The 13047-nt window shown below is 46.5% G+C and overlaps 1 protein-coding gene across 1 annotated transcript in view; it reads left to right on the top strand.

Moving 5' to 3' along the window:
- The window catches only part of LMNTD2 (lamin tail domain containing 2), a 99667-nt gene that overhangs the window by 22549 nt on the left and 64071 nt on the right, over positions 1-13047 (top strand). The window contains exon 5 of the mRNA XM_053249387.1: positions 5618-5803. Coding sequence (XP_053105362.1) covers positions 5618-5803 — 186 coding nt within the window. The remainder of the gene's footprint in view (positions 1-5617; positions 5804-13047) is intronic.

The following is a 13047-nucleotide window of genomic DNA, read 5'->3' on the forward strand; positions in this document are numbered from 1 at the left end:
TTTGAAATCAGTCCACTACTTCTATAGTTGCTGAGAATAAAAGAAATAGTAGGGGCGTCTCTCAATGCTGTGATGAACAAAACCTCACCAAGCGATGTTTTGACTTCTAATTCAGCTTGCAAAAGACCCAGGGGTTATCTTAGCTTCTGAGCCTGAGAAGCCTGGCTAAGGTGAATGGTAGAATTGTTTACATGACTTTCCTGGAAATACAGTCTCTAAGACTTTGATGGAAATACTATCACCTTGTTGCCATGAGAGTATCAAAAGGGTGCCAAAGAAAGTGCCAACAGATATGCCTAGGTGAATACATGATACTGAAGTCATGGCATCAAGTTGTAACACTCTAAACCATATTAAGATGAATGCGATGATATTTCTTCCAGGATAAGGTTTCTGTTCCTTTAAGAGCTCCAAGAAAGTCAAAACCTCTGCAATTGCAGCTTGTTCCAACAAGGTGTCAAGAAAATTGTAACATCTGAATAGCAGCCTCTGGAGAGCTCTCAGAAAGAACAGAAACTTTGTTACCGGATGCACCAAAGCTAAATCCAATTGACCTGGATCATAACCACAACAATTAAGTGAGTTCCCAAAGCTACAACCAGAATTCAGTGGGACTTACTCCTGAGTAAACATTATGTAATGACTCGGGTCTCTCCATCTTGTTTACTTCTCCTTCTCACCTCCCCCAGGCAGGGCCTCAGAGTTTTTGAGGGGAGGGGGTTTGGTTCACCCGAGGATTCATCCTCCTCATCCTCCTCCAGGCTCCTCGGGGTCAGTCTCTCTCCAGAGGATTCCAGCACTCACCCTCCAACTGCCCCTCTTCATTGGCAGCACCTGCCTTACATCCCGCCTGACAACTGCTCCATCCCACGCCACTGCTAATTGGACCTCCGCCCTGCCATATCAGGCTGCTCTCACCCTTATCCCCCTCAGCTGTGCCTCTGTCTGTGGCTGCCTCCTCCCTCACTCACCCCTGCCCTTCCCCTGGCTCTTCTAGTCACTCCTTGGTCCCACAGCATCTCGACAGGCCTCTCTGGCCTTGGCCACTGAGGGAATGTCGGAGCTGGTAAGGCTGGTAGGTGCTCCTGTCCAGGGGTGTAGTGATAACTGAGTAGATGGGTTCAAACAGCTAGGGCCCCCCAGCTCCTGAGGGGGCCCCCAGTTCCACCCCTCCCTATTTTATTCATTATTTCCCCTCACTCCAAGGGGCCACTGGAGAGAAGGGCAAACATGAGCCCCCTCTCCCCTAGCTGCATGCTTGCCACTGCTGGACACATTAATAGGACTGAGCTGCATGAATTGCTCTCTCCCAGCGGGACAGATACTTTATCTCCTTGGCCTCTGTGTAACCTGTTGCAGGCAGAACCAGTGCCCAAGCATCAGTGCTCCCCTATGTTAGGCCCTGTCCTAAAAGATAGTTTTGGAACATCGATTTTAAAAAGGCCTTGCCCTAGAACATCTTAAAAGAACTGAACCTAAAGGCCTTAAAAACATGATCTACAAACTCCCTCAGCTGCATGACTACTAAACCTCATCTGAGTTTCATAAGTTAGTTTAACTGGTGAGCTGTAGAAACGTTGTCAACAAAGATTGACTTCAATATGGACGTATCTGCAAAAGCTTAATCTTCTGTTCTTGCAACTTCTGGGCTGAAGCGGAGAAGGGGCTTGTTGTTCCTGAAGGATATTGACAGGAGGGGCGGGGAGATCATTCCTTCTGTTGCTTTACTTAGCAGGGAACACATGTCTTTGCTGTTTTAATATTTTTTCCAGTGGCAACCAAAGGATGTCAAACACAAACAAAACCACAAAACCTGTTGTTAGTGAGATAAAATTGAAGAAATGGGAGACAGATGGAGACAGGTAGAAAGCTCAGAGGTTTAGAGGGCCTCTGTTTTCTAGAGTAAAAAAACCTGATCCTTGAACTGTGAGAAGGAGGAAAAGAGATTGGAGGGTGTTGAACAGAGTTTAAAAAAGGAGAGGAGCTGTGATTATTCCAACATATGGGGAGTGGAGATGTGTTCTTGGGAGACAGGAGAAGATAGCTTGAGGAGAGAAGAAATAGCCCACGTAGCATATACATAAGGAGAGGTCGTCAGAGAAAACTATAATGTTACAGGACAAATGTACTCATTTAACAATAGCATGTCAGACTGGTTTATATCCAGCTTTCTCCCTAAACCATGAAGTGGCTAGTAACACAGTGGCCATTTTAGCAGTCTTGGGATTTAAGCAGCTATTTTTCCCATGTTGTACATGGGGAAACTGAGGCTGGCTTAGTGTGATGTACGAGTCAGCAAATACGCTATTGAACAAGTATGAGAGCACCTGGGTTCAAGTGGCCTTGGGGGCTATATTGCAGCCTCATCTATCGCACAGGGTTTCTATGAAAATAAAATGGGGGGGGGGACTCATATTTAATGTCTTGAGATATATGGAGGAAGGGTGAGATTAAAATGGGATGAAAAACATATTAGTTTCCCCAAGCCAGCCAGTTGCATTCTTCACCTTCTAGACCAATGAATCAATTGCTGGAGTACATTGACCACCAGGGCATTTCCCCAGATTACACGCTGCAACGTACTCGCAATGTGTCTGCTAAGTGCCCCTTGCCTGTGTTTCCACATTGGAATCGCTGCATTGTCAGCAGGGTGCCGGTCACATTTCCCATGCCTGGATTTGAATTATAATGATGTGTTTTTACCCCACAACATTGTAAAAGTGTTGCAGAAAAGTAGCTGTGTTTTTCCATGGTAGGGAGGCTTGCAACAGACTTTATGCGTTGCCATGTGTGGCGGTATGGACAGTTTCCCCCATTCCTTCTAAAAATGACTTTTTCTGCTTCTTCCAGCCAGGATGTGTGGGGAAATGTTGAGTTTGCACGATGGGGGGGAGGCAGCAGGTGCTGCATACGGCAGGGAGGGCAATAGTCTCCCTTCCCTTCCACTCCCACTGGAGGCAGGGGAGGCATCAGGCGCTGCTTACGGCGGCAAGGGGGAACAGTCTCCCTTCTACACAGACACTTCTGGTTTTTTGCTCTAGCTGCCCCTCTCCTAACCCTCTATGACCCCTTCCTTAATTGTGTTTTTAAAAATTGTATACATGGGTTTTTGTGCAAAGGTGCAAGCCAATTCACCGATGCTTTCAGCTGCTAATCCCCAAAGCATCTGCTGTTATTTTCCGGACACGTCAACCCTATTTCTTGGTGCGCAGCTGTGTCAGTTGGGGTCTCTGGGCTGATATAACAAACCAAAGTTGTTCTGTAAAACCAGGTTGATTGAAGATGGGATAAGCATAGCAACCATAATGTAGTGGTGTGCAATGTATGTAGTGACAGATGTGATTAGTTTTATTTAACTCCAGCCCGCCAATTGTGCGGGAACAGGGAGACATGGTAAGGGGGACAGGAAGGGGCACTATGGAGGCAGACCATTGTTCCATCTGGCACCATCATAACACCCAATGTGTTCCAGTTGCTCTGGCTTGTGCAAAGAAGAAAGGATTGAACTGTGCTCCCCCTGCTGGTGGATTTGCACAAGAGCACCGATTTAAAAAACCCCGTTGCTGCGTCAGCGGCTCCACCTCAATCCGCAACCCTATTGGCCTTAACTGGAGAGGGGGGCATAAAATATGATTCTATTGGAGCATGGACACCCCCCTGTCTGGAACACCCAATGCAGAGTTTGGATATGGACAGGCAACACCATGTAACGATAGACAAAGGAACGGATCGAGAAGCGCTATACTGGCAGTTTCAATCCACTGCCTCATACAGTTGCACTTTGCAGCACTTTAACCTGCGCAAATCTTGTATTGAGGAAAGTGCCCAGGTAAGCCAAGATGAGCAAGGCTTGTGTATCAGAGTCAATCTATTATGGTCATTGCATCAAGGGCTTTAGAGCTGGTCTCCACTGGGGTTATATTTAGAACTTCTCATTACAGCATTCACCCAAATCACCTGGGAGTTATCCAGACATGGCTTCATGCTGCGGGGAATCCAAAGAGCAAATCTGCTTTGCAGCAGATTCACAGCTGTTTAATTCGGGTGATTAGATGGGCCGTTCACATAGGGTCGGTTCCTCTCCGCATTCCCTGCAGATCTTTTTCCTGTGTGCATTCCTACAGCGAGAATTTCCCAGCCAGCACCCAGCTACACTATTAGGGATGTTGCAAAGCTGGAACTGACATTCTCTATGTGTGAACCATGGGCTAACCTAGCTCTCACAACTGGAACAGACCTATGTCTAGGCTGTAGCACTTCAGACTGCAATGGTGGGGGGCTCAGATAATGGAATGTCCCTTCATTCAAAAAAATAAAGTCTTGCACATAAAAAAACTGATGTCAGAGAGAAATCCAAGCTAGTATCCTCCTCCCTGACATCTAGTTTCCTACCTAGAGGAGCATCCCATTCCATCAAATGACATCTCTGCCCCATCTGAAGTGGTACAGATCCTAATGTGTCCAGCAGTCACATTTCCTCCATTTGGTGAGTGTAAAGAGTCCTTTAATGCAATGGTACAGAAAACATGTATACAAACAGGCAGATGCATAAGGATTTTCCCTAACAGATATGTATATATTATACTCCCACCAGATGCTAGTGGTAAGAGAGCCAGCGTGGTGTAGTGGTTAGAGTGCTGGACTAGGACCAGGGAGACCTGAGTTCAAATCCCCATTCAGCCATGATACTTGCTCGGTGTCACTTCTCTCTCAGCCTAACCTACTTCACAGGGTTGTTGTGAGGAGAAACTTAAGTATGTAGTACACTGCTCTGGGCTCCTTGGTGGAAGAGCGGGATATAAAATGTAAAAATAAATTAAATAAATAAGTTTCAACTCAAAACCTACCGATACCCAGGGAAAATGTATTACTATGCATAGCCAACAGGAATAGACCACTGCTTGTGGCTCCAGCAAAAACCTCTTTCACACACACATCTTTAAATTGCCTGTAACCGACCCTGGAAAATAACAATTCCTTGACTGGAGAGAGCCAATCGTTTTTTAAGAGAGCTGAAGGTGGTTTCAGGGAGGTTTTGCTTGAAAGAGTATGTACTTATGTTTTCTCTGGCCATACAGGTTTTGCAGGTTTTTGAAACAATACTAACAAACCTGTTTACTAGAGGCAATAGCGAGATGAGTATATAAACCATGAACAGTAATCCTGCTTTTAAGCAGCCTTCAACACTGAAAAAACAACACTGGAAGATTGCTTCTCTCTGATCTTTCTAATAGTTCCTGTTCCTGTTATTTGAGCCTAAGATATTTTCCTGAAATATGCAATACACAGACTTTCACTCTCTGCCACAGGATGTGGTGACAGCCAACAACCTGGATGGCTTTAAGAGGGGTTTGGATGACTTCGTGGAGGAGAGGTCTATCAATGGCTACTAGTCAGAGGGCTGTGGGCCACCTCCAGCCTCAAGGGTGTGCCTCTGAGTACCAGTTGCAGGGGAGCAATGGCAGGAGAGAGGGCACGCCCTCAACTCCTGCCTGTGGCTTCCAGCGGCATCTGGTGGGCCACTGTGCGAAACAGGATGCTGGACTAGATGGGCCTTGAGCCTGATCCAGCAGGGCTGTTCTTATGTTCTTATTTTCACTCTCTGCTTCCTTTGCAGGGACTCCACTTCTCAGCAGCCGAACGCCCAGCCGACGGAAAATCCACACATCCTTCTCATGTTATTGCACCAGAAGGATCTGGAAATCAAGGGGCTGAAAAGTACCGCTCAGAGGGATCCATCTGATCGGCTTGGCTGTATTTTGCAGGAGCTTGTAAAGTCAAGGCAGAAAGGATCATTGAAGAGGTGAGCCACAGAAAGATGGGAGTTTTGTTCAAAATATGTGTAAAGTCCCACTCCAGAGCACAAATGGGTTTGCCTCTGCACCCAGAAGTTTAAAAAAAGTGTCACAAAAATGCATAGAATTGCATATAACAAAGAAGGGCAAGGGTCATTCAACAATATGTGGGGTAGTGGAGTTGCCAAAGCATCTTGAATTATCCAATGGGTGAAGGGAGTTGTATAGATCAATTGAAGGTTAGAGTTGTAAGTAACATCTGTCATCTCTCATATAGGTGTGATTCAAAACAATATTAGATGATTAACCTGTATAATGGAAGATTAACATGCTGTCATCAACCCCAAATTATAGTGTATTCCAGACAAAGATCTGGCAGAACTGAAGTGGAAAGCAAGAAGTAATCATAGTAATACACTCACACATGGTTATTAATCTATTAAAATTTACTTAATGTGGATATAGAAACCTGTGGAATGGAAAATTAGTAATCTATGTAGTTTAATTGGTGTTTGTATGAACAAGAAAGTTCAGATTAGGTTTTGTGTAGACTCTAGCCCTTTTCAGATGTTCCAAAGTAAAGCTGGTGGACAGGAATACTGAGCTCTAAGTCGGTCCAGAAATCCTTCCCTCCAATGCTGTCAAACATCCTCCCGCTGGGCGTTTCGCACTTTGGGCATTTGTCTGAGGAGGTGAGCTCCATAAGCATTTACACACACACACACACACACACACACACACACACACACACACACACCCCGTTTCTGTGATCAGCAGGCTTTACTTTTGAATGCCTGAACAGGGCTTCAGTCTTCCAGGTTTTGAGGGACACATCACCTCGATGGATGACAGACAGCATCCTTGCATAAGTCTTCTTTGTTCCCAGGCAACAAACAGACACAGTATGAGGGAATATATACATATATATTGCAGCACCAACACAAATTTTATGTAGTCTTGTTTAACTCACACAGATATGGCAGTTGGCCTTGGACAATATTTCCTATTTGATTCTTGTCCATTGTAAAGTGGAAGACAGATTGTTTCTGCACTGGCAATTTTAAATGGAATGGTTTGATATCAGTTATGTTCTGGTGTGTGACCATTCCCCACTACATTCTGCATTCCCCACTACACCACAGGAAGGTTCATGTATGATTGACCTATGAGATTCACACCACAGCCTGGTGTGATCATTCACACAATTTCTGTTCCAGAACCTGTGTAGGGATGTGCAGAACATTTTGACGGTGAAGCATTTCAACGTGTTTCGAGCTCGAAACAGAACACTCTTTAAATAAAGGGCCTGTTTTGAGCTTGGAGCAGAACAACCCCATTTTGATTGAAACATTTTGATGTTCCGAGTGCCATTGTGGATGCCCATTTTCCCCTTGCTGATTGGTTTTCTGTCATTGGATTCCGATTGGCTTGTGATCTCCTTGCTTCTTGGTTGGCTTGTTATCATACGAATCAAGTGTTCATGGGCAACTGTGCCCACATTGACTGAGGGGTCGGACCCAAAGAAGGCAGTTTCAGAATGTATTTAAGGGGACTGATAGGCAGAGAGAGCCCTTATACTGTGCCTCTCTTGAAGAGGATACATCAGAGGAAGGATCAGAGAGAGATTGCAGCAGCAGAGAGCAGACTGGTGGTGGTAACCTGGCTTGCCTGGCCCTGTGGGGACTGAGAAAGAGAGTTTCTCTTTCTGGCTTTTGCAGTGCCACCAGCTGCGCCCCCTCCCCATTTTTTCTTTTTATTGTACCTGCAGCCCCAGCTTTAACTGGGTGATGCTGTGGATTTTGTTTCATTCTAAGGATTTCTTCTTGTTGTTGTAGCCAGCCCACAGTGGTTTTAATAACTGGGGTGCTGTACTTTCATCCCCCCCCCCTTTTATTTTGCAGCCCCAAGCTGCACCTTTGCTGCTTCTGTGTGTCGGGACTGAATTTCATTTTTTGTTTTTGTAGGCTGGTGTGTTCTGTGATAGGGTTGTGCGTTTTTTTTTCCTGTTTTGTTTTTGGCCCAAATCCAAAACACCCCCATTTTGTTCTTTGTTCGAAATCAGCCAATCCGAAACACCCCAATTTTGTTCTTTGTTCGAAATTGCAAAATCTGAATCCGAAACATTTTGGATTTTAAAAAACAGCCCCAGGGAAAAACTAGTGGGTCGGGGTGGTAGTGCCCAATGGGTGGAAGCTACCACCCACATTTCAGAGGAATTGGGCAAAGGGCTGATTTTTGGTGAATTTTTGAAGTTTAAGATTTTTCCCATAGGGAATAATGGAGGTTTCAGCAAAAGTATAGCTTCATGTTGGGTGGAAAGGGATGGCCCAGAGCAGAGTTGGGTGGGTGGTAGTGCCCAGTGGGAGTAAGGAAGCTGCCAGAATTATTTCAAAGGAATTGGGCAGAGGGCTGATTTGTAAAGATTTAATAGAATTTACGCATCTTTAAGGTTCTTCCCCATAGGGAATGATGGAGGTTTCAGCAGCCCCATAACTGCACTTGGGGGGCACCAGGGTGGCCCAGAGCGAGTGGTGGTGTAGAGCATAGAGGGTGCCAACCACCCCAATGGGTTGCTAACCCATGGGGAACTGGGTTATGTTGTTTTTGAGATGTTATGAGTGTAGATTCTCTGGTAGCATATAAGAATGGATGCATGATTTGTTGTTGAAAATCTCATATACTACCAGAGAATCTACACTCAGAACACCTCAGAAACAACAGAACGCAGCACCCCATGGCTTAGCAACCCATGGCGGTGGTTGGAACCCTATGTGCACTACAACACCACTCATTCCCGGCTACCCCAGTGCCCCCCCAGGTGGAGTTATGGGTCTGCTGAAACCTCCATTATTCCCTATGGGGGGAAACCTTAAAGATGTGTAAACTCCAACAATTCCTAAGAAATCAGACCTTTGCCCTATTCCTTTGGAATCTGGGTTGTGGCAGGCACCTCTTGGGGCAACCCAACCCACTGTTTTGCCCCTCAGACCCCCTTTCTGCCCCAAATCTGCCCCAAAGACATGTAAACTTCAGAAATTCTTTTAAAAATCAGCCCTTTTTCCAATTCTTTTGGAATCTGGGTGGCAGCAGGCACCGATTGGGGCGCTACCACCTGGCCCACTCTTCTGCCCCCAAATCCCCCTTTCTGCCCTGAATCCACCCCAAATAACATCAACATCACACATCAACAACAGCAGAGGTTTGCAAAGAACCAGGAGGATTTCCAAAGGTCATGCACATCCACCCCACCCCCGCAGAAATGCAATTGATCTACACACAACAGTGTGAAACAACAACAGTGAAATGCACATTGTCCCATGTAGTGTGCACACTGCCCCACTGGCCAATGAGGGTAAATTTTACCCTTAAATTTCCTTAAAAGGAATAACGAGCTATTTCAAAATGGAGTTCCAAAACAGCCGAAACAACAAAATGTTTTGTATCCGAAACAGGGATGTTTTGTTTTGGCTACAAAATGTTCTGTTTTGAGCTTTGGGTGTTTTGTTTTGTCTACAAAACAGCTGAAATGGCCTGTTTTGTGCACAAAACATTTTGTATCCAAAATGAAATGCACATCCCTATTCTGTGACTTCTGTCTGGTGCCCAGCCTGACAGGCTATCTTTGTTTCCATGGTGTTTTTTGGTCCCCCTCCCCCAGCTTTTTCTCTTTTGATTTTTTGGGTGGGTGGGTGCCCACCTGGCACCTCCCCTATCCCCTAGCTGTTGAGTTCCAGTGTCTGCTTGGCCCGAGTGCTTCAGAGAGCAGACTCCTGCAGAAGATGCCATCAGGTAAACACTATAGATAGCACTGTGTTTGGCACACACAGCATAAGTAGATCACCCCCAACTCCGCACCCTTTTAAAAAATACCTGCCTTAAAAGTGCTTCTTTCCCCCTCATCAGAGTTTGGGCTTGAATTTTAAAGCCCCCAAGATGTCCAGGAGGGTGCAACGCAGAGAGAGGAGCAGAATGGCAGGCAGAGGGCAGGGTGATGCTGGTCATGGTGAGTGATGGCAAGAGGGACCTACTCCCTGAGTCATCTTCACTGCTGTGCTTCACCTTTCTGGTCCTGCAGCACAGCCACCGTTTGCTGCTGAGGCTAGAATTGCGGTTGAGCTGTGGATGAGCTAGAATTGGGGGTGGGGGAGTCCTGACCTCCCCTGTCAGGGAAGAAGCCCTTCCTGTGGCAGCAGAGGAGATGGTGTTAACTGCTAGCCCAGCCAGATCAGTCTTACCATCCTCCCTAATCCTCCTTGGCCAGGCACGGAGCCAGACTGCCAGCGGCCCGTGTCCGGCCGTGGCCCTGTTCATCCCGCCCCCCGCGTCCGACATCAGACACGGGGGGGGGCATGGTCTGGCTCCCAAACAGAGCTGTGTGGCTCCATTCGGGAGTTAGAGTCCGGCAGTGGCCAGGAGCGGCTCTTCCCTGTGTTGGCTGTCTAAGTCCCATATAGGGCTGCGCAGCCCCGTTTGGGAGCTAGGTTGGGGCCACAAACTCAGCGGCCATTTAACTCCTGAACGGGGGTTGTGCAGCCCCCACTCAGGAGCAAAACCAGTACCCCCACGTCTAATGCTGGGGGTGTGTCGGGGCCATGAGGCATAGCCCCTGATTGGCAGAAGCCTGGGTTCTTTGAGCCCGTTCGCCCAGTGGTGGCTCCGCCCCTGCCCTTGGCAGTGCAACTCCCCAGTCTGAGACTGAGGAGGTGCAGGAGGGACTAATTCTGCTGCCTGGACCTTCTCAGCCCTGGACTGAGGGTGGTGGTGGTGGCCCCTAGAAGGAACCAGCCGCTCCAGTACCATCACCACCAAAATGGGGCTGGGCCAGCTCCGACAGCAGCATGGTGTGGGAGCTCTGCCCTGGTGACTCATCCCATGCTGTCTGCACCCACTGCAGGGCACAAGTCAGCAGGAGGAAGGAGGACCCTAAATGTCTTGCTGGCAGCAAAGGCCTAATGTGCCCTCCATTAGCGGAAAGGCTCCTGCTCCCAAGCAGGGGAAATTGCCTGCGTGGTGGGTGCAGTCTGTGGGCACGTGGTCTGATCACCCAAAGCGTCATCTCATCACCCAGGCTAATTGGCTGTTTGGGCAGCAAAACCTTCACCAAGGCTTCATGGTGACTGACAATGATCTGAAGATAGTGAAGGCAGCTAAGTGGCTTCATTTTGTGCCCATTCATTGTGTGGCACACAATCTGGACCTGGCCATGCAGGATACACTTGGCCTTTATGGGGCTGTGGCCAGGGATGGATCCAGCAGGAAATTACAGGGGGTTCATCTGGAGTTTTTTTTAAAATAAAATATGTAATTTTTTTCACATATAACAATATATGAAAATTAAGTATAGTATATATGGAAATAAATTTTAATATACAATTTTCATACACACACACAAAATTTAAAAAAAACTAAATGCATTTTTTTCATAACAAAGAAGACTACAGAAAAAGAGCATCCTCATTAAGAAGGTATTTTAAATTGTAGAAACATAATTACAATGATTTTAAATGCAACTTAAATTACTTTTCTAATAAGAGCCTTTCAGACACTCTCAAGTTGAAGAACTTGATCCAGTCAACTTCTGTGGGAAAAACCAGGATGAAACATAGAAGACCCATTAGTCCAAGTTTGATCAGACTGGTCTTCTGCAATTTTAAAGAAAATGAGCAGCTCTTATCCTTTGCATGTATACTTGGGCTCAGTGGGGTTTACTCTCAAGTAATGCATGCAAGATTGTACTATTAGGCTTTTACAGTTGGTAACTCCTAAGCTTCAAGGAAAGGAACTAAACTACAGATTAGGATTTTCCTTTAAACAGGTGATTTTTTTTTTTAAAGAGCACTACTACTAGATAAATTAGGGGAATCTTGAGGAACAGTCCTTTATCTTTGTAACAAATTGTACAGATATGCAAAAGATAATGCAGATGGGGATGGGCAGGGGTCCCCTTAAGTAAGTGTGTGTGTGTGTGTGTGTGTGTGTGTGTACATGAATGTTTGTGAAATAGATTATTGAGATGGAGGAATAATGATTTGGGGGTTTGAAGTTGAAAATATTTTGTTTGGTCATGGCAGGTACCTGTGATTTTTCTTCCTTTTGCTCTGACTACATTATTGTCTTTGAAAACCCAACAACAAAAATAATTATGATTATTGTTGTTGCTGAAAGAATGTCAAATTGTTTAAACAAGCTTTTAGTGTGTGGGTTTGAAGACCATATAATTCCAAACAAAATAAAAGCCCCTACATCTTATAATGAAATTCCTTCGACTACCTTACGTTCCTCGCTCCAGTCACCACCCTGAATGGTGATGAAAGATGTGTATGTCCTCCTTCTTCTCCTTGACTCTGAGGAGGTACTAACTGCACACCTTTTCTGCTGCTGCTGCTGCTGCTACTGCTGCCCTTTTCCTGTAGGCAGCTGCGGGGAAGGTATGAAGCCTCACGTGTCTTTGTGTCTGTACACAGGATGCGTGCAGCAGAGTGGCTGCCTGATATGTTGCCGAAGGAGAGCTGGAATGCTCAGCAGATCACAATTTTTATTTTTTAAAAATTATTTTACATTTATATCCCGCTCTTCCTCCAAGGAGCCCAGAGCAGTGTACTACATACTTAAGTTTCTCCTCACAACGACCCTGTGAAGTAGGTTAGGCTGAGAGAGAAGTGACTGGCCCAGAGTCACCCAGCAGGTATCATGGCTGAATGGGGATTTGAACTCGGGTCTCCCCAGTCCTAGTCCAGCACTCTAACCACTACACCACGCTGGCTCTATACAATACATCGGTGGAGGAGAGCTGGAATGCTCCTCACAAGCAACCCAGCCTCCACGCTTCCTCCCTCCCTCCTTCCCAGCTCTAAGTCAGAGAGATCAGTGAGTCATTGCAGCCTAGCCCTGGGCCCACGCCCCCTCCCTCCCAGCCCTGGGTATGTTGCATTGAGAGTGAGAGTGTGGAGTCAGTGTGACTTTGTAGCACCTCTCTCTTTCTCGGCTCTAGTGGCCAGGTTGAGGCTGCAATGGCATGCCTGCCTGGGGGTCAACTCAATCCAAATTCACAGGGGGTACAACTGCACCCTTCCACATGCACCCTGGATCCGCCCCTGGCTGTGGCCAGGCAAGACATCCCCACTGAAAGCACTGAGCGCCAGTCTGCTGCTGCCAATGCTGCTCTTGTGGATTTGTGCCACAGGATCACAGCTTACTTCCACCAGAGCAAAAAGGGTAGGCGGATGCTCAAGGAGAGTTAGCTTGAGTTTGG

The sequence above is a fragment of the Hemicordylus capensis genome, chromosome 1, assembly GCF_027244095.1.
Source record: "Hemicordylus capensis ecotype Gifberg chromosome 1, rHemCap1.1.pri, whole genome shotgun sequence".
Lineage (NCBI taxonomy): Eukaryota > Metazoa > Chordata > Lepidosauria > Squamata > Cordylidae > Hemicordylus > Hemicordylus capensis.